This window comes from Giraffa tippelskirchi, chromosome 1 (assembly GCF_054371585.1).
Source record: "Giraffa tippelskirchi isolate mGirTip1 chromosome 1, T2T-mGirTip1v1.2.pri, whole genome shotgun sequence".
Taxonomy (NCBI): Eukaryota; Metazoa; Chordata; class Mammalia; order Artiodactyla; family Giraffidae; genus Giraffa; species Giraffa tippelskirchi.
The window spans coordinates 79392110-79413902 of NC_137275.1; the positions used below are offsets into that span (position 1 = coordinate 79392110).

Genomic DNA, 21793 nt, shown 5'->3' on the forward strand with positions numbered 1-21793 from the left:
TAAAATTAAAAGCTTTTGCACAACAAAGGAAACTATAAACAAGGTGAAAAGACAGCCTTCAGAATGGGAGAAAATAATAGCAAATGAAGCAACAGACAAACAATTAATCTCAAAAATATACAAGCAACTTCTGCAGCTGAATTCCCGAAAAATAAATGACCCAATCAAAAAATGGGCCAAAGAACTAAACAGACATTTCTCCAAAGAAGACATACAGATGGCTAACAAACACATGAAAAGATGCTCAACATCACTCATTATTAGAGAAATGCAAATCAAAACCACAATGAGGTATCATTTCACACCAGTCAGAATGGCTGCTATCCAAAAGTCTACAAGCAATAAATGCTGGAGAGGGTGTGGAGAAAAGGGAACCCTCTTACACTGTTGGTGGGAATGCAAACTAGTACAGCCACTATGGAGAACAGTGTGGAGATTCCTTAAAAAACTGGGAATAGAACTGCCATATGACCCAGCAATCCCACTGCTGGGCATATACACCGAGGAAACCAGAATTGAAAGAGACGCGTGTACCCCAATGTTCATCGCAGCACTGTTTACAATAGCCAGGACATGGAAGCAACCTAGATGTCCATCAGCAGATGAATGGATAAGGAAGCTGTGGTACATATACACAATGGAATATTACTCAGCCATTAAAAAAAATACATTTGAACCGGTTCTACTGAGATGGATGAAACTGGAGCCCATTATACAGAGTGAAGTAAGCCAGAAAGAAAAACAACAATACAGTATACTAATGCATATATATGGAATCTGAAAGATGGTAACGATAACCCTATATGCGGGACAGAATGAGAGACACAGATGCATGGATCAATTTTATGGACTCTGAGGGAGAAGGTGAGGGTGGGACGTTCTGGGAGAATGGCATTGAGACATGTGTATTGTCATATGTGAAACAGAGCACCATTCCATGTTCGATGCATGTGACAAGGGCTCGGGGCCGGGGCAGTGGGATGATCCAGAGGGATGGGAGGGGGAGGGAGGTGGGTGGGGGGTTCGGGAAGGGGAACACATGTAAACCCATGGCTGATTCTTGTCAATGTATGGCAAAAACTATTACAATATTGTAAAGTAATTAGCCCCCAAGTAAAATAAATAAATTTATAAAAAAAAAAAAAAAAAAGAAAAGAAAGTGAAAGAGGAGAGAGATAAAGTTGGCTTAAAGCTCAACATTCAGAAAACTAAGATCATGGTATCTGATCCCATCACTTCATGGCAGATAGATGGGGAAACAGTGGCTGACTTTATCTTTCTGGGCTCCAAAATCACTGCTGATGGTGAGTGAAGCAATTAAATTAAAAGACGCTTACTCCTTGGAAGGAAAGTTATGAGCAACCTAGACAGCATATTAAAAAGCAGAAACATTACTTTGCCAACAAAGGTCTGTCTAGTCAAGGCTATGGAAAAAAAAAAAAAATAAAAAAAATAAAAAAGAGGAGGAGAAAAAGGAGGAGATATTCTTTAAGTAGTATGTTAAACTTCATGTGGCATTCTGAAATGCATTCAGCTTATGTATTTGCATTCACAAACACAGAAATACATGAACTGTTCTTTATACACATTTGCTTATTCAATCAACAGTGTTGAAGAAATTACTGTGATATGAATTATTTTATGTTCTTCAGTTACAGATCTATGTTACATATTGAAATCTATCTGAATATATAGAGCCCATATGCTGAATAAATGTCTATATTTTATCTCAATAAATTTTCTGTAACACCAGCACACCAAAATCTCATCTCAAAATAATATACTAAAAAAAATAAAACAGAGAAAAATTTATTTTTCTTTTCTGCTCCTTAAAATGTCCTCCTAATAATTTAAGCCTAAGAATTCTGGAAAACCGGATAAAGAAGTTCAGAATTGAGAAGGCCACTATTGTTTTTGAAAGACTGAATTCCTTCTCTGTCAAACTGTAAATCTTACTGTTTAGTCAATAAATGAGTTATGATTTTAAAATAATCTCCAATGGTGATTAACAGGTTACTGGGCATAAATGGCATTTTAAAGCTTTAAAATGTATTTTAGACTTAGACATGGCTCTCTTACTATCATTAAAACTGATTGAATATGCATTAGCCTTTTCTGACCTTGTGGGAATAATGACACACATATGCATAAGGCCTAGTTTAAGACCCAGTCTCAGAAATTCCAGAGGTAATTAAAAGCTTCGCTTGGCGATTCATTTTACTTTTGATTTCTGTTGACAACTGCTGCTTACCTTTTGAACTTAAATGCTTGTGGGATTAGTAAAATGGGTGCAGTTTTCCTCAGAACCACTGATTGATTGAATCTCTGAAAAATGGGGTTGATAATGGCCCTAGAATTTATATAGTGGTTTTATATAGTGGCTTAGGCCCTGCTATAATTATTTTAAAACATTAAAAGCTAATACATCACTGCAGAGTGGCAGGCCTGACTCAACTGCCATCTAACTTCATGCTCTTTGACAAACGACTTGTTATCCAGACGATGTTTCCTGTGTTAGTGTCTGTCCCAGTCCTCATTTCATTACCAAGACTGTACTGAAATCAGGTAACAAAAAAAATAGTATAAAAGCAAAAGTAATCATTTTTGACACCTCCAGAAAATGGTGTTTGGTATATAATTTAAAGTGAATTATTTAAAAAATTATGATATATTGCTTGTTCAAAGCATGCCCTATGTTCCTGGTTGTTTTTTTTTGGGGGGGGGCGGATGTTTTTCCCTGTTGCTGAGCAGATAGGCAATTGATATATATTGATATCTTAAAAATAGGAACAAAGCATCTAAAGTATCAATCAAATAATTTGGTAAACAAAAATAAACTAGAAGTACACGCACTGGAGAAGGAAATGGCAACCCACTCCAGTATTCTTGCCTGGAGAATCCCAGGGACAGCGGAGCCTGGTGGGCTGCCGTCTGTGGGGTTGCACAGAGTCGGACGCGACTGAAGCGACTTAGCGGCAGCAGCAGCAGCACATGAAGCCAAATATGGTAGATATGAGAAAAACTAAGAGGTGATATATAAATTGACTTAAAAATTATTAGTTCATCCCTGAGCCAAACTACCTAAAAGCTTTCTGAAGATTTTGAAGGTTTTATCTGGATATCTTTCACCCTTTTTATATAGAATTAGTAAAATCTCACTTTAATTTTGTAATATCAGATTAAAAAATCTCGTATACTATATGTACACTTAAATCTTTTATCAAAATCTTGGACTTACGCTCTTGAGTCTTATAAACAAAACATGCTAGCATATCTAAAAACAAACCAGGAGAGAAAAGATGAGACTATTTGGTTTCTCCTCTTTAAATATATATATATATATATATACACATACACACATATATATTTAATAAGACTGCTAAAATAGCACAATGAAACAGATAATAAAAGCATGAATAAAGAGGCTGAAGATATTTCTAGGAGCACCTCTTAAAGTGTGTGTGTGTTTTGTAAAATATAAAAAGCATACAAGTTTTGGGAATTCTGGAAGTCAATGAGGATTTGAGATTGTTTCTCCATAGTTGTTGAAATTTAGTTTTGATATCAATGTTCTGAAGATGCAAAGTCTTATTTGTATCATTAAGATTCACAAGGTCTTTATGGCAGATATTGAGAAAGGAAAAAGAAAAAGAGATAAGTGAGCACATTTTTTTGTCATATGTAAAAATGGCAGGAAATTCATGGAAGATGTGTGTCTGCTGATCCATTGTGGTTTATGCTAAAACTGCTTTCATTAACCATTAGTACCACAAAATGCAAATCTATGAGTTAGTGGAAAGCTCAACAAACACCCGTATATACTACCAAAACTTCCAACTAAACTGGTCAATTTCAAACGTATAGAAGCTCCTTTAGAAAAAGAACTTCTAATTTCAGTGTCATTTCAGAATCATTGAACAATTTAGTACAATTTATATATCCTGTGATCGTTTTTTCCAATATAATTGAATACCAAGCAACTGGTGCAGGACGGGGAAAAAAGCCTTGACTAAATGAGACCTAGAGAAAAAAATTGCAGCAAGTGTTTCTATATATCATCACTTACCGCTGTCCTTGGCAATATGAAAGTAAACCAGTTTGTGGTGAGGAATCATGGTAAACACTGTATGTATTGCTCATCTGTGTTCTTAATGTTGCATTTGAGGGAGCTCATATTTCAGGGAAGCCCTTAACCTCAATTTCCTTGGCTATTACTTGAGTTATAACTTGTGTAAAACTATAATGTAGTCTGCCTTATAAACTGAGAACCTGAAATCCTCTTTTAATTGAAATACTAACATTTCAAATGTTTTAATTTTGTAGTGTTGAATAGGAAATTGGCTTTCAGTTGGCTGCTTTTTACTCCCTAGCACATTAGAAACAGTGAAAATTTCATAGGAGCTGGAATGGTGAAAACATTATGAAAGTAAAAAGCTGCTAAGTATTACTTTTTAAGTGTAATGTAATTCAATTTAATTCTGTAAGTCACAGCAATCAGTATTTTGAACTTAAGTTAAAATCAGGATATAAGGTTTATGTGGTATAACCAGAAACCATTTAATTTGATTATAATTAATTTTTATTTTAACACTTTTCTAATGTGTTCATCAGAAATATTCTGCAGTACTGAGTTCTGTAAACCTTAAGTTTCAAACACTATAAAGAGTATCTCCTATTGGAAGTTCTAATGTTGAAATCAAATGTTTTTTATTTGATCAGAAGAACATTCTTCTTTTGGGTAAGTATGTATAGGTGGCATTTGTCTGTATAAAAGCAATTTATTAATTAAGAAAAAATGAAATGTGTTAAAATCTATTATTCAGTTTACATAGAACTCTTTAAAACGGAAGTGTATAGATAATGTTAAAGAGTTGGAAAGAAGGAACTACTATTTATAAGCAGCTTTACATGTATTATAATTACTGTGAAAATGTAAATAATAAGTTAGAGAAGTCTTCCTATGTACAGAAAATTGACATTTTGATTTCATGGTATCATGCCTTCTAGCTTACTTTTGTTTAGCTGCAAATGGACTTATCTGCCAGTCCAGAACAGTATTTTGTCATTCAGCTGAAATGTCAACACTTCAGAAAGACGTTAACAGTAGAGGAGGAACACTACCTATCATTATTTGTTCAATAAATATTGTTATAAAAATGTGTTTGAAAAATTTTAACATTTGTATAAGACATAGCAAAATTCATTTTTGCACCAAACAACTTGTCTTCATGGATTCCATCCAAAGAAGATGTTTATTACAATGTGATATATGATGATGTAAAATCCCTACATTTACAAAAATAGGATACTAAAGTAAGCTATAGTGTATCTGACTGGGAAAATGTTCAACCAGTAAAAATTATGTAAAATACAAAAATATAAGTGTGGCATGACTATTAGCATTAAAAAATTGCTTGAGAAAAATTTCCAAAAATATCAAAAATTGATAAGCTGGTATCCTCTTCAATATTGGGTTTTTGGATCTGTAAACTAGATAAGCTCTAAGAACTGGTTAAGTGGCTCCAAATTGCCAGTCAGCAGTTTAGACTAGGTTTTCTGCTTTCAGTTCTAGAATTGTTTTGTCCATACATATCAAGAAGTACCTTAGTTAGCTGCCTATTCCACATTTTGGAACCCTGGGATAAGCTACCACTGTGGGTCTCTGAAGGTCAATACACATCAATTACCATTTGCAACATACCTTGTCAGATTATAGTCATTTCACCTTGTCTCTGATAGCTGAACAGATAGCTACACTCTACACTTAGTATGTATCAATCTGTACTCATTCTGATACCAGGAAATCCAGTTTCATTGCAGTTATTCCAGTGTCATCTCAGGCCAACAGAGGACAAGCACATGAAACTCTTCAGTAATGCTTGTGTTCCACCCCATCCTGTGAATTTCTTCATGTCTTCGTGTAGAGAGTGTTCCTCTCACTAATAACCAAGGAGGTAAACAGGTTGTCCAGAACAGATTCATTCTAACATTTCCACCTCCCTGTATCTCTACAGTATAGGTTATCTACAAAATCCATTCTTTATTGATCCACCCTTCAATTAGCCAGTCCAAAAAACTGTTACCACCATTCCCCAAGTATCAAGTCAACATATTAAATATCAAATTCTAGATCATTACCATCCATGACAATATACCTGCCCTAATCAATACTTACATTTATCCTATGTGGCATAAAGCTTTTATTAGCAGGCTTTATATGTCTCTGACTTAGTTATGTTGGAATCTAAGTTGTAGCCTGGAGACAATGAGGGGTGATGTTGGTGAGGAGAGAACTATGATTCCCTAGTTTCAGTCACTAAGAGGCATTTATGCTAGAGAAGGCTGATTCCCTCAGAAGGTGCAGGATACTAATAAATTTCAGAAGTTTCAGAGAACTAAGAAGTTTCAGAGAGATTCGGAAGCTCAAATTTCTCATCAGTGCCCTTGCCTTACCATGAGAGACCACGTTGGGCAGAAGATTCAATTAGTGTTTGAATCACAACTCAGCAATTGAGTACACCATTACAGTCAAGCCTTAATCTTATCCTCAGTCATATATACCCCGAGACTATACTATTTAAGAGAGCGCTTCAAAGCTGCCATCAAGCCTCTCAAATTTTCCATTATTTCTGAATTGGGTATTTATTGCCTTCAATTTCTCCTCTAACATTTATATTATTTGAAGACTTCAGAGCAGTTTGCTGAAACCACAATCTTTAAAATCACAGTTATTGCCACAGCCATTTCATCTCCCATTCTGCATGTACTCCATCCTATGCCAACAATAGTACTAACTGAATAATTATAATGTAACCACAAGCTGTGGGTTGCCAGTGTTCCATTTCCCACAAATATACACAACATAGATAAGTGAGCGATTCAATCCCAGAATCCCAGTTTTGCACGTATGTTTCATGGGAACTTACATGATACCAGATAGGACATAGATGGTACATTCTGTTTGGGACATTGATGAAAGGTTACTAAAGGAACTCTCTACAGTGATGTAGATGGAGTTTTGAGAAAGTAACAAAGGTTGGTACAGTACCCACTAATTACAGAGGGAGCTATTATCACTCTTATGTCTGAAGAGGCAAAGGAAGGAAATAGTTACTAGAACTAGAAGAGAGAGTTATCTGAGAGAGCTGAACAAAAGGGCTGTAGTCTTCAGTAATGGGAAGCAGTCATTGCATTTTTGTCTTTACAATTATGTCACTAATTTGATATTTTTTCAAGTTCAACTTTATCATTGTTTACATTATTGTTGTTTGCTCTTTTTAAAATTTAATATTCTTTTTTTAATTGTGTGAAACATATAACAGCTCCACATTTAAAATTAAGTAACAAATCAGTCACAGAGATTGTAATTCAGTTCTTGTTTCTTTCACTCTGCTACCCCTGCTCTCCGTATGTATATACTTTTTGTTTATTTTCCAGTTGCTTTATTCTGAAAATATAAACACATTTTCCCCTCTTTTTTTTTACCCTAAAGTACACTCTGAACACTATTTTGGATGGTGCTTTTCTCTGGAAGTTCCTTGAAATTGCTTTTATTTTCTAAACCAGATAGATTTCACAATCATCTTCTGAGAATGGGAATAAGGAATTTGTGGTATTAGAAGAGACAGAAACTGAAATTCTTATCAAAGAGAGTGGAGAAGAGAAAAATTGGAGATACCAAGGGAATATTTCATGAAAAGATGGGCACAATAAAGGACAGAAATGGTATGGACCTAACAGAAGCAAAAGATACTAACAACAGGTGGCAAGATACACAGAAGGACTGTACAAAAGAGATCTTCACGACCCAGATAATCACAATGGTATGATCACTCACCTAGAGCCAGACATCCCGGCATGCAAAGTCAAGTGGGCCTTAGGAAACATCACTACAAACAAAGCTACTGGAGATGATGGAATTCCAGTTGAGCTATTTCAAATCCTGAAAGATGATGCTGTGAAAGTGCTGCACTCAATATGCCAGCAAATTGGAAAACTCAGCAGTGGCCACAGGACTGGAAAAGGTCAGTTTTCGTTCCAATCCCAAAGAAAGACAATGCCAAAGAATGCTCAAAGTACCGCACAATTGCACTCATCTTACACGCTAGCAAAGTAATGCTCGAAATTCTCCAAGCCAGGCTTCAACAGTACATGAACCATGAACTTCCAGATGTTCAAACTGGATTTAGAAAAGGCAGAGGAGCCAGAGATCAAATTGCCAATATCTGTGCGATCATTGAAAAAGCAAGAGAGTTCCAGAAAAACATCTACTTTTGCTTTATTGACTATGCCTAAGCCTTTGACTGTGTGGATCACAACAACTCTGGAAAATTCTTTAAAAGATGGGCATACCAGACCACCTAACCTGCCTCCTATGAAATCGGTATGCAGGTCAGGAAGCAACAGTTAGAACTGGACATGGAACAACAGACTGGTTCCAAATCGGGAAATGAGTACATCAAAGCTGTATATCGTCACCCTGTTTATTTAACTTATATGCAGAGTACATCATGAGAAATACTGGGCTGGATGAAGCTCAAGCTGGAATCAGGATTGCTGGGAAAAATAACAATAACCTCAGATATGCAGATGATACCACCCTTATGGCAGAAAGGGAAGAAGAACTCGAGAGCCTCTTGATGAAAGTGAAGGAGGAAAGTGAAAAAGTTGGCTTAAAACTTAACATTCAGAAAACTAAGATCATGGCATTCTGTCCCATTACTTCATGGCAAATAGATGGGGAAGCAATGGAAACATTGTCAGACTTTATTTTTTTGGGCTCCAAAATCACTGTAGATGGTAACTGCAGCCATGAAATTAAAAAATGTTTGCACCTTGGAAGAAAATTTATGACCATCCTAGACAGCATATTAAAAAGCAGAGGCATTACTTTGCTGACAAAGGTCCATCTAGTCAAAGCTGTGGTTTTTCCAGTAGTCATGTATGGATGTGAGGTTAGGACTATAGAAGAAAGCTAAGCGCGAAAGAATTGAGGCTTTTGAACTATGTTTTGGAGACGACTCTTGAGAGTCCCTTGGACTGCAAGGAAACCCAACCAGTCAATCCTAAAGGAGATCAGTCCTAAATATTCATTGGAAGGACTGATGCTGAAGCTGAAGCTCCAATACTTCGGCCACCTGATGCGAAGAACTGACTCATTTGAAAAGACCCTGATGCTGGGAAAGATTGAAGGCGTTAGGAGAAGGGGAAGACAGAGGATGAGATGATTGGATGGCATCACCGACTTGATGGACACGAGTTTGAGTAAATTGTGGGAGTTGATGATGGACAGGGAGTCCTGGTGTGTTGCAGTCCATGGGGTGGCAAAGAGTCGGACATGACTGAGCAACGACTGTGAGGCTGCATTAAAGACTCACTTAGAGTTTATAGACATGAAATTAGAATGAGTTGTGCAAGACAGAGCAAAGAAAGAATCGGATTTGACTGGTGTTTGGGCTTTGCTGAAAGGATTTGCCAGGTTGAGCGGTGGTAAAAGAATCTGCCTGCCAATGCAGGAAGCACAGATTTGATCCCTGGGTCGGAAAGATCCCCTGGAGTAGGAGGAAATGGCAACCACCTCTAGTTTTCTTGCAGGGAAGATGCAACTGAGCATGAGAGGGTTTCAAAGGAATAGAGGAAAAATGCAATGTTGATCTTAATAAATCACTGGATTTCAGCTGAGTAAGAGGGAACTACATAAAATAGAATTAGGATCTAATAGTGAAAACATGGTAGAATAGAATAGATCTTAAATGGGATGAGAATGTCAACTTGATGAGGGGAGGAAACTCAAAAGATAAAAGATGGCATAGGAGCATGGATTTCTTGAAATTGAGATTGTAAAGAGGTCAGAGTTATTGTTAATAAAGGTATTTCCACTAAAATAAATATAAAAGGAGTACATTTGCATTAAGTAGAAAATAATCATACAAATAACAAAAATGAAATACTATTAAATTCTAATTAGACTCGGTTGCCTGCCAAAGAGATTTTGAGATTTTCATTCCCTTTATGAAAACAGATTTGAAATTTTAAACAGAATTATTATCACCAAGCTGAGGCTTTGTGCTTGCCATAATAAGAAAGTACTGAAAGACAATTTTAAATAGAATAACTTTCTTACCATAACACACTGTAATTTTCTGCTGTCCTTCTCTCTCACCTCAAACCATACATTGTAAAGCCTGCACTGCCTTCAGATAGTGGACATAGTAACCTGTGACTAACTGTGAACCTTGTGGATATCTCACATGCTCCTCCTTCTTACCTCCATTTCCTCCAGCAAAAGAAAAAATTATTAAAGCATTTACAATTCTAGTCACAGCCAGACTCTAAGTCTATTTATGAATGAACTTCAAGGAACAGATTAATACATAAATATGATTGGCATACCTTATGCATTTAGGAGATATGTACATTTAGGAGATATGTGCATCACCAATCCTGAAATGTAAAACATTGCCTTGACAGTGGCTCATTGCCAATATATCCTTATTCATATTTTCTAAATTGTGATTTTGTATGTATAAAATATTCTAATATTTACTGACATGCCGATTGACCAGCTTCTTTGAACATGTTCAATCATCCTTAATATTGGAAAATTTCTATTTGCTATAAGGGTTTTTAGCCATTTTGCTAGTAACCTAATTTCAATAAGGATCCAATTCTGGAAAAAAAAATGTTTATAAGGAAAGATAATAATGAATTTTCTTCTATTTTTTTCTTGATCATATTTCATAAAAAAAAAAAAGAAAAAAAGAACCACAGTCCCAGATTATATAATAAACACTTGAGAGGGTTTTTTGTTTTCTTTTGTTTTTTTTTTTTTTTTACTTTGTGAGTTTTTAAACTTTCAAGAAGCTGATTTACCAAGCAATGAAATTGGAAAATCTTCAACAATTACTCTTCTGTATTTTCAGGCAAACACAAAAATGCATATATACTCTCACAGAAAAAGACTTAGAGCAACATTTTTTTTGCCTGACTCAGCTAAAATTATCAAGTTCTACAATCTTGCCTGAGGGAAAAACATTATTTTACTTCTTTAACAACCTTTATAAGTAAGATAATATATACAGTGATAAGGTTGATGTACTTTTTGAGGTGGGAAACCAGTCACATCAAAATGCAAATCTGTGTAAAGAACATTTCTCTTACTGCAGAAGGGTCACTTTGGAAAATACGAATTCTACACATTTCTACAGAGTGACACTGTAGAGAGACCTCCAACTCACCAAGGGGTTATAAAATCAAAATTCCCAACTCTGGAGTCAGACCCTTTTACACCCTAAAGTGTCAGGAATGGCCAGCCTAATTTCTGCCATGCTTTAGTGATGTAAGGTTGTTTTTTTAATTTAGCAAATTTTTTTTTGTTTTTTACCTGTCTTCTAGGCTTCAGAATCTATGAAAATATTTTCTTTTTTCAAATTGTAGACACAAAAACAAAATAAAGGAAAAAAATAGTCTTTATTAAATTCACCATTCTCTCTTTTCACTCTTTTACTTCTGTTATTTAGCTTTTTTCTTTAATTATGAAATACTATGTAAGTACAGAAAGTGCACAAAACTTAAAAGTGCAGCTCAGTGAATTACCAACAATGGAATCCTAGTATAACTGCCACCTAGGAAAAGATAGAACATTACCTGTAACACAACCCCTGTTTCCCCATCTCAACCATATTCTACAGTTTACCACTCAGGAGATTATCAGCACTACCATTCATGATGCCTAGTTTTGAACAATTATCATACAGTGTGCATTCTTTTACTCAATATTTAGTTTGTGAAATCCATTCATGGTGTTATTATAAATGAAATCTGTTCATTTTCATTGTTATATAGTATTTTTTCATTGTTCTCTGTATGTATGTGAGAGAGAAAAATTTATATCTTTATAATATTGAGTCTTTGATCAATAAACATGATGTATCTGTCCATTTATTTAACCTTCTTTTATTGCACTCAAGAAAGTTTTATAGATTTTCATGTAGAGATCTTCCACATCTTTATTTCTAGATATTTTATATTTTTAGTATTATTGCAAATAGTGTATATTTTTAAATTTCATGTCTTAAGTGTTACTGGTATATGCTTGTCTGATTATTCTTGAACGTTGACTCTGTACCATAGTAAACTGATAGCTGACATCAATTTTAGTAAGTCATTTTCATATTCTCTTAGATTTTCTACATACATCTAACCCTTAACTTTTATTTCATTCTCTCTAATTCTTTAGTATTTTTTCATTCTTTATTTTCTTGGCATATTGTACTGTGCTGTTTAGTGCCTACAATTAAATGTTGAATAGAAGTGGTAACAACTCACAGCCTTTAAGATAGTCTTTAAAAATGCTTTCTAAGTAAATATGACATTTTCTGTAGGCTTCCTGAAAATACTCTTTGCGAGACTAAGAAAGATTTTTTATTTCCAGTTTGCTGGGGTATTTCTAGGTTTTCAATATTTTTATGATTAGATGTTAAATTTTTTCTGTGCTTTTTGTACTTCTACCAAGATGATTATACGGTTTTTCTCCTTTATAGTGCTAATGTAGTGAATTTTAATGATTTACTTTTAGATGCCAAACAACCTTTGCTTTCATTTAATAAACTCATCATGCCTATTTATTTTTGCAATTTTCAGTTTACTAATTTATGTAAGTCTTTTTTATCTACAATTATATGAAAGATTAGCCTGTCATTCTCTTTACTTGGAATAACCTTTTCGGATTTTTTACCAAAGTTGTGTCTTCTTTATAAAATATATGGATTAGTGTCTTGCTTTTTTCTAATCTTAGAAAGAGTTTATGTAAAATTAGACTTAATTATTGCTAAAACATTTGGTAGATTCTTTCTAGAAAGTCTGAAAACAATCTACTGGTCTTGAGTATTTTGATGAGCAGGTTTTAATTGTGGATTCGATGTCTTTAATACTTATAAGATCATTGAAATATTCTATTTCTTTTGGTAGCAATTTTTATACAAATTTGTCCATGTCATCTCAATTTTCATATTAACTGACATTGAACTGTGCATATGATCCTCCTCTTTTATCTTTCTAATATCTGTAACATTTGTAACAATATACCCTTTTAACTCCTATTTTTGTGCCTTATTTTCTTGATCAATCTCGAGCTTTTTTTTTTTGTTATTTTTTAAAATTTATTTATTTTTATTGAAGGATAATTGCTTTACAATATTGTGTTGGTTTCTGCCATACATCTACAGCTTTTTATAAATTTTTCCAAAGGAGCAAACTTCTGTTGGTTCAACCCTCTCTGTTGTGTTTATCTAGTTTTATCTAGCTTACTAATCTCTGCTCCTGTATTTACTATGTCCCCCCTTCTGTGTTCTTTGGGTTTAACTTGATTTTCTTTTAACTTCTTGAAATTGATGAGTAGCTCATTGATTTTCAGACTTCTTTTCTTATAGAAGTTGTGAATTTCCCTTCAAAGACAAATTTAGCTGCATCCTGTCATGTATCAAAATGTGAAGTTTTGGTTTGGAGTATTTTTATTATCATCAACTTCAAAATATTTTTTTACTTCTCTTGTTATTTTTCTCCAACCCATGGCATAATAGAATTGTAATTGTTGATTTCCAAGCATACAAAGGTTTTCTGTTTTTCTTAGTTCCACCCCTATTTGGCAAGCCCTGGGCCTTAATTTTTATAGCCACCTGATTTTGAAGGCTTTCAGGAACATTGCTCAGCATTTCAGTTTCTTATCTTGTTAAATTGGCATTTATCCCTTAGGAGAAAGCAGGCCTAGACACCAGGTCACATTTCTGAATTTCTTCAGAATCTTCATCTTCTAATTTTTTACTGCTTCTTTAGTTCTCAAATGCATTATTTGTTCACTTTTTTTCTAGTTACTATCAGTAGGAGGATTGTTTTGAACTTTTTCCTAATTACAAACGTTAGGAGTCAAGATTACCATTACTTTTAGTATTTGATTTCTAAGTACAGATATCAAATAAAATGTCATTTTATGTGGACTCCCCAAGAAATCTGAATTTCCAAATTTCAGACTTTATGCCACAGATGAGGAAAGCTCAACAAGTATTCTTTCTTATGTGTGATAACAACTCAAATCGAGGGTGAAGACTTCATGGACACAAACCTTCAATTAGCCTTTTCAGTCATGAATTTATTGTTCTATTTTTGTTACATTTATTAACATCTTCCAGTCTTTAGCAATCATCTTGCTCATATTTTATTATTATTTTTTCAATTAGTCATTTTTCTAGGAAGTCCCCATTTGGTTTAAAAATGAACATTTTATTTTGCTTTTATCTTTTAAAAGCCAAGTGAATATTTCCGTTGCTTTGGAGAAGAAAGTATCTAAAATGCATCATAACTGCTTTTGAAAAAATGTGTTCCAGATATCAGAGGTTAGCCTATTTATTCTGAGTATATTACATCAGGAAAATAGCTCAGGTCATGCACACAGGGTATGTTTGTACTACACTGAAAGTTTAAAGGTATTAATATTACACAGTGAGAATTAGTGGTTGGCATAAATATCTGCCTCATATGATAATTAATTAAATCTTGTTAAGCAATTCACATATTGATGTACCTAGGCAAATGTAGTATTACATCTCTTTTATTTATTTTTATAGTTAGCAGAGAACTAATTTATTTTAGAAAGATTATTAACTTCATATAAAACATATATTCATTTAGCAAATATTTACCCACCTAATATGAGGCAGAAACTGTTATGTTAGAAACTGTATAATGAAGTAAAGGAAAAAAATAAACATATAAAATATATGAAAATTTTTGATTTAAAAAAATAGGGTGGCTGAAAGAATGGGGTTGGGGGAATTATTTTAGATAGAATGACAATAAAGTGTTTGTGAAGAAGTATCATCTGAGCAGAAACTTAAATAAATTAAAAGGAGAGTCATTTTTAAGTTAAAGAACAGAGAATTCCAAGCATAAAAATTGCAAGTACAAAGGCCCTAGGACAGAAATCACTGTGGCTCCTTACAAGAAACTAGAAGAAGGCCATTCAGAGAGTGGAAAAAGGTAGGTCAGAAAGTGGATCAGAGATTAGTTCATGTAGGACCTGGTAAACTTTGATAGAGATTTCAGATTTTCTTTCTTTCTTTTTTTTTGGAGAGTGACAGGAATCCACTGGAAATTTGGATCAGGAGAATATGATGATTTCATTTTCATTTTTAAAAAAAACATCATGATGATAGACTTAAGAGTAGTAGCTCCTGGAATGTAAACAAGTAAACTGCCTAAGTGGTTCAATAGTGGCACTGATATATATACAGTACTGTGTGTAAATAGATAGCTAGTGAGACTCTGCTGTATGTCACAAGGAGCTCAGCTTGGTGCTCTGTAATGACCTAGAAGGGCAGGATGGAAATGAGAGATAGGAGGGAGGTTCCAGAGGGAGGGGATATATGTATACATATAGCTAATTCACTTCATTTTACAGTGGAAACCAACACAACATTGGAAAGCAATTATCTTCCAATTAAAAAATAAATAAATAGCTATAAAAACTGTGGGAAAAAAGCACAGCTAGCTATGCTTTTTCCGGATCCTTGAAATTCTTTGTTTACAAGAATTACTTGATCATTAAAAATTACCAAAAAAAAAAAAGAAGTGGTGAACATAGCAAAATACAGAGATCCACACTGATGTTACGTAAAGATTCTCATTACTTAAAAGTTAACTTGCTATTGACTGTGTGTGACCTCAGATTCTCAATAAATACTTGTTGATGTTCTTTTATTCTCTGCTTCCTTCCACAGGTGGAGAAGTCCCATACACAACTCTGGCCACTCGAATGATGATGGGGGCTTGGTGGCTGTTTGCTTTGATTGTCATCTCATCTTACACAGCAAATCTTGCAGCTTTCCTCACCATCACCCGCATTGAAAGCTCCATCCAGTAAGTAGACAAAGATTCCACTTGATGCAAAACATGGGAAGTGGCAGAAGAGGCCATAGCTATTTAAATAAGTATGTGGTGTCTGATAATAAATTCACAACTTCCTTTTGAGTAAAGGCTTGATTGTCTGATGTGCAGACATCACAACATAGTCCAATTCCTGAAAGTACAGCTTTGGTGGAACACTTTTTATAAAATAAAATTCTGGGTATAATTTGAACGTTGCTTACGACATTTTCTTGGAAGAATAAGACATATTCAGTTTTTTAACCTCCATAAAATATGACTATGTCTCAGCAGTATTATAAAAAAGAAGGAAAAAGGAGTCACACTAAAATATGTACGTATGTACATAAAATATGTACGTATGTATGTTTCTCTGTGTGTGTATGTATGTGTATGTGTATATATGTATATAATATGAAGGTTGACACTCATAGTCTCTGCCTTGAATCTATCCCATTATGCACTGTCTGAGTAGATAGTTAGGTAGACACTAGGAAACTGAGAGATAAAAGACAGGTAGGGAGCGAGGGAGAGAGAGAGTGCTAACTAAGAAGTAAAACCACATTCTGTATCTTCATTGCATTATAGCTAATATAAATGTTATTGCTGCTGTTTTTCCAGCTGCAGTGGTGGTAAATTGTCATTAACTATGGTGTACTTTTGAATCCTGAAAGCTACCTGAGTCAATACTGCATTTGACTGCATTGCAGTCAATACTGCATTTGACTGCATTGCAGTCAATACTGCAATGACGTTCCTGTGAGTCCTGAGAATCCAAAGGCCTTTGATTTATTGTGGCCAGTTTTACTCTGTGTGATTTCACGCCATAAGGTCTGGTCAGTGCCACAGTTCAATTTGTGCCTCATAATGCTCTACATCTGGTTTTAAGAAAGTGTTTTCTGAAAATGTTTTACTAATCCAAAAAGAAAGTAATTTGAACGTTTCTACAGTTAAAAAACATATATTTCTCAACAAAACTGACAGTTCAAAGATTAGAATAATTAGCTTTGTCAAGTAATTCATTAGAGATTTAATTCGTCCTTAAGAGAAAATATGAGTTCTTCTTGCCTTTAAAAAAATATATAAATGGGGGAGCGGGGCTAAGATGGCGGAGGAATAGGATGGGGAGACCACTCTCTCCTCCACAAATTTATCGAAAGAACATCTGAACACTGAGCAAACTTCACAAAACTACTTCTGAACGCTGGCAGAGGACGTCAGGCATCCAGAAAGGCAGCGCATTATCTTCAAAAGCAGGTAGGAGAAATTATAAAAGATAAAAAGAGAGACAAAAGAGTTAGGGACAGAGACCCGTCCCAGGGAGGGAGTCGTAAAAGAGGAGAAATTTCCAAGCACCAGGAAACCCTCTCACCGGCGGGTTTGGGGGAAGATTTCTTATCTCGGAGGGCAACATAACTGGGAGAAAAAACAAATAAAACCCACAGATTACGTGCCTAAAGGCAACTCCCAGCAAAGAACCCCAGATGCTCGCATCCGCCACCAGCAAGTGGAGGCTGAACGGAGAGGAGCTGCTTAGGGTAAGGACCGGGCCGAATGCCCTGAGGGCACTCTGAGGGAGCTAATGTGAGATAGTAACCTAAACTGTGGGACAGCCAGAGAGAGAGAACTATCCCGCGAAAAGCCCAAATCTAAGGCACTGCCGGCCGGCTCACAGAACAAAGGACTGAGCGATACCAGAGGAGAGCTAGCCGGCTGCGGACCGCCCCATCCCCCGCCGGACACAGCAGGCAGGCGGGGCCAGCCAGAGCCAGAAAGGGGCAAACTCGGCCCCAGAGAGGGCACCCCCTACCAAACTGCAAACAGGCTCCCAGTTTCTAAGCAAAGACTGCCTGAGATCCCGGAGGGTCGACAGCCGCCGGGAGGGTCGCAGCCAGAGACCAGCTCCCCAGAACCGACACAAAGCACACCGGAGCCGGGCCCACCCGTAAACCGAGGTGGGGACCAGGGAGGTGATAAGCCGCACCGCCCCAACAGGGGCGAGTGCGCTCGCTAAACTCCTGGCTGCCTGAGCTGCTCCGACTGGGAACAAACCACGGGCACAACCGAGTCTGCGCCTTTGTGGAATACCCGGGAACCTGAACCTGAGCGGCTTAGACCTGGGAAGTGCACGCATCTCAGGGCCCACTCCCCGGCCGAGTAACCTGAAGCCTGAGCAGGGTAAAGGGGGAAAGCACACACGCCTTGAGCGGGGGCGAACCCAGTGCGGCCGAGACACTGCGAGCTCTCCACACACACGCCAGTGATATTGGTTTGCAGTGTTCCTCCCTCCCCACAGCACGACTGAACAAGCGAACCTAAAGAGACCACCTCCGCCCCTTTGGTGCAGGGCGGAAATTAGATACTGAAGAGACCTCCAAACAGAAGCCAAATAAACAGAGGGAAGCGCGTTGGAAGTGACAGGCCAACAGATTAAAATCCCTGTAGTTAACACCGACTGCATTGAAAGGGGCCTATAGATCTTGAAAAGTATAAGCAGGAACAAGGATCTATCTGAAACTGAACAGACCCCACACTGCTCACAACAGCTCCAGAGAAAGTCCAGGATATATATTTTTACTACTATCTTTTTTTCTTTTTTTAATTTCTTTTTTAATTTTTTTTCTGTCTTTTTTCTTTAAGTCCTCTATTACACCTTTAGTTTTCATTTTCATAACCCACTATTACCTTGCAAAAAAAAAACCCTATTTTTAAAGCAAACTGCATACATATATCTTATACCTTTTGTGTTTTCTTTTTTTTACTGTTTTTTTCCTGTTTCTTTTTTTACTGTTTTACTGTTTTTTTTCTTTTTACACTGTTTTCTTTTTTCTTTTTTTTTATATTTTATGTTTTATAAGAGTCTAACCTCTACTCTAGATTTTTAATCTTTGTTTTACATATTTGATATCAATTTTGTACATTTAAGAACCCAATCTTTAGTACCCATTTTTACTCAGGTGTGTGACTACTGGCTTGATTACTATCTCCCCCTATTGACGCTCTTTCTTCTCCCCCGGGGAACCTCTATCTCCCACCCTCCTCCTTCTCTTCTCAACCCAATTCTGTGAATCTCTGAGGGTGTTCTGTGTACCGGAGAACACTTCAGGAACAGAATACTGCCCAGATCTCTCTCTCCCCTCTTGATTCTTCCCTTTCTACTCATGCTCGCCTCTATTACCTTCCTCCCCCCTCTCTTTGTATCTCTGTGAATCTCTCTGAGGGTTCCAGACTGTGGAGAGCACAGAGGGAAGTGCTTACTGGCTAGACTGCTCTCTCCACGTTTGAGTCCCCCTCTTCTCCTCCTGGTCACCTCAACCCCCCCCCCCCACTTCACCTCTCCATGTAACTCAGAGAACCTTTCTGGGTATCCCTCACTGTGGAGAATCTTTTCACCATTAACCTAAAAGTTTTATTATTGATGCTGTATGGGTGGAGAAGTCTTGAGGCTACTGCAAGAATAAGACTGAAAGCCAGGGGAAACATTAATTAATAAGAGATCATCCAATAGCCTCCACATATACACTGAAACCAAGCTCCACCCAAGAGCCAATAAGTTCCAGAGCAAGACATACCACACAAATTCTCCAGCAATGCAGGAACATAGACCTGAGCATCAATATACAGGCTGCCCAGAGGCACACCAAATCCATAGACATCTCAAAACTCAATACTGGACACTCCATTGCACTCTAGAGAGAAGAAATCCAGCTCCACCCACCAGAACACTGACACAAGCTCCCTCATCCAGGAAACCTTGAGAAGCCACCCGTCCAACCCCACCCACAGTGAGGAACCTCCACAGTAAAGAGGAACTTCAAACTACCAGAATACAGAAAGGCCACACCAAACACAGCAATCTAAACAAGATGAAAAGGCAGAGAAATACTCAGCAAGTAAAGGAAAATGAGAAATGCCCACCAAACCAAACAAAAGAGGAGGAGATAGGGAATCTTATCTGAAAAAGAATTTAGAATAATGATAATAAAAATGATCCAAAATCTTGAAAGCAAAATGGAGTTACAGATAAACAGCCTGGAGACAAGGATTGAGAAGATGCAAGAAATGTTTATCAAGGACCTAGAAGAAATAAAAAGGAGTCAATATATAATAATAATGAAATAAAGGAGATAAAAGACACTCTGGAGGGAACCAACAGTAGAATGACAGAGGCAGAAGATAGGATAAGTGAGGTAGAAGATAGAATGGTGGAAATAAACGAAGCAGAAAGGAAAAAAGAAAAAAGAATCAAAAGAAATGAGGAAAACCTCAGGGACCTCTGGGACAATATGAAACACCCCAACATTCGAATCATAGGAGTCCCAGAAGAAGATGAAAGGCCATGAAAAAAATACTCGAGGAGATAATTGTTGAAAATTTCCCTAAAATGAGAAAGGAAATAGTCACAGAAGTCCAAGAAACCCAGAGAGTCCCAAACAGGATAAACCCAAGGCGAAACACCCCAAGACACATATTAATCAAATTAACAAAGATCAAACACAAAGAACAAACATTAAAAGCAGCAAGGGAAAAACAACAAATAACACACAAGGGTATCCCCATAAGGATAACAGCTGATCTTTCAATAGAAACTCTTCAGGCTAGAAGGGAATGGCAGGACATACTTAAAGTAATGAAAGAGAACAATCTACAACCCAGATTACTGTACCCAGCAAGGATCTCATTCAGATATGAAGGAGAATTCAAAAGCTTTACAGACAAGCAAGAGCTGAGGGAATTCAGCACCACCAAACCAGCTCTCCAACAAATGCTAAAGGATCTTCTCTAAACAGGAAACACAGAAAGGATGTTTCAACACGAACTCAAAACAACAAAGTAAATGGCAACGGGATCATACTTATCAATAATTACCTTAAATGTAAATGGGTTGAATGCCCCAACCAAAAGACAAAGGCTGGCTGAATGGATACAAAAACAAGACCCCTATATATGCTGTCTACAAGTGACCCACCTCAAAACTAGGGACACATACAGACTGAAAGTGAAGGGATGGAAAAACATATTTCATGCAAATGGAGACCAAAAGAAAGCAGGAGTCGCAATACTCATTTCAGATAAAATAGACTTTAAAATAAAGGCTGTGAAAAGGGACAAAGAAGGACACTACATAATGATCAAAAGATCAATCCAAGAAGAAGATATAACAATTATAAATATATATGCACCCAACATAGGAGCACCACAATATATAAGGCAAATACTAGCAAGTATGAAAGGGGAAATTAACAATAACACAATAATAGTGGGAGACTTTAATACTCCACTCACACATATGGATAGATCAACTAAACAGAAAATTAACAAGGAAACACAAACTTTAAATGATACAATAGACAAATTAGATTTAATTGATATTTACAGGACTTTCCACCCCAAAACAATCAATTTCACCATTTTCTCAAGTGCACACGGAACTTTCTCCAGGATAGATCACATCCTGGGCCATAAAACTAGCCTTGGTAAATTCCAAAAAATTGAAATCATCCCAGCCATCTTCTCTGACCACTATGCAGTAAGATTAGACCTCAATTATAGGAAAAAAAACTATTAAAAATTCCAACATATGGAGGCTAAACAACACGCTTCTGAATAACCAACAAATCACAGAAGAAATCAAAAAAGAAATCAAAATATGCATAGAAATGAATGAAAATGAAAACACAACAACCCAAAACCTATGGGACACTGTAAAAGCAATACAGGCATACCTCAAGAAACAAGAAAAACATCAAATAAATAAACTAACTCTACACCTAAAGCAACTAGAGAAGGAAGAAATGAAGAACCCCAGGGTCAGTAGAAGGAAAGAAATCTTAAAAATTAGGGCAGAAATAAATGCAAAAGAAACAAAAGAGAC

The 21793-nt window shown here is 36.3% G+C and overlaps 1 protein-coding gene across 4 annotated transcripts in view; it reads left to right on the forward strand.

Moving 5' to 3' along the window:
* The window catches only part of GRID2 (glutamate ionotropic receptor delta type subunit 2), a 1592807-nt gene that overhangs the window by 1261075 nt on the left and 309939 nt on the right, over nt 1-21793 (forward strand). For all 4 annotated transcript variants that reach the window (XM_081594858.1, XM_081594839.1, XM_081594831.1 and 1 more), the window contains one exon: nt 15774-15912. In XM_081594858.1, the coding sequence (XP_081450984.1) occupies nt 15774-15912 (139 nt within the window). The remainder of the gene's footprint in view (nt 1-15773; nt 15913-21793) is intronic.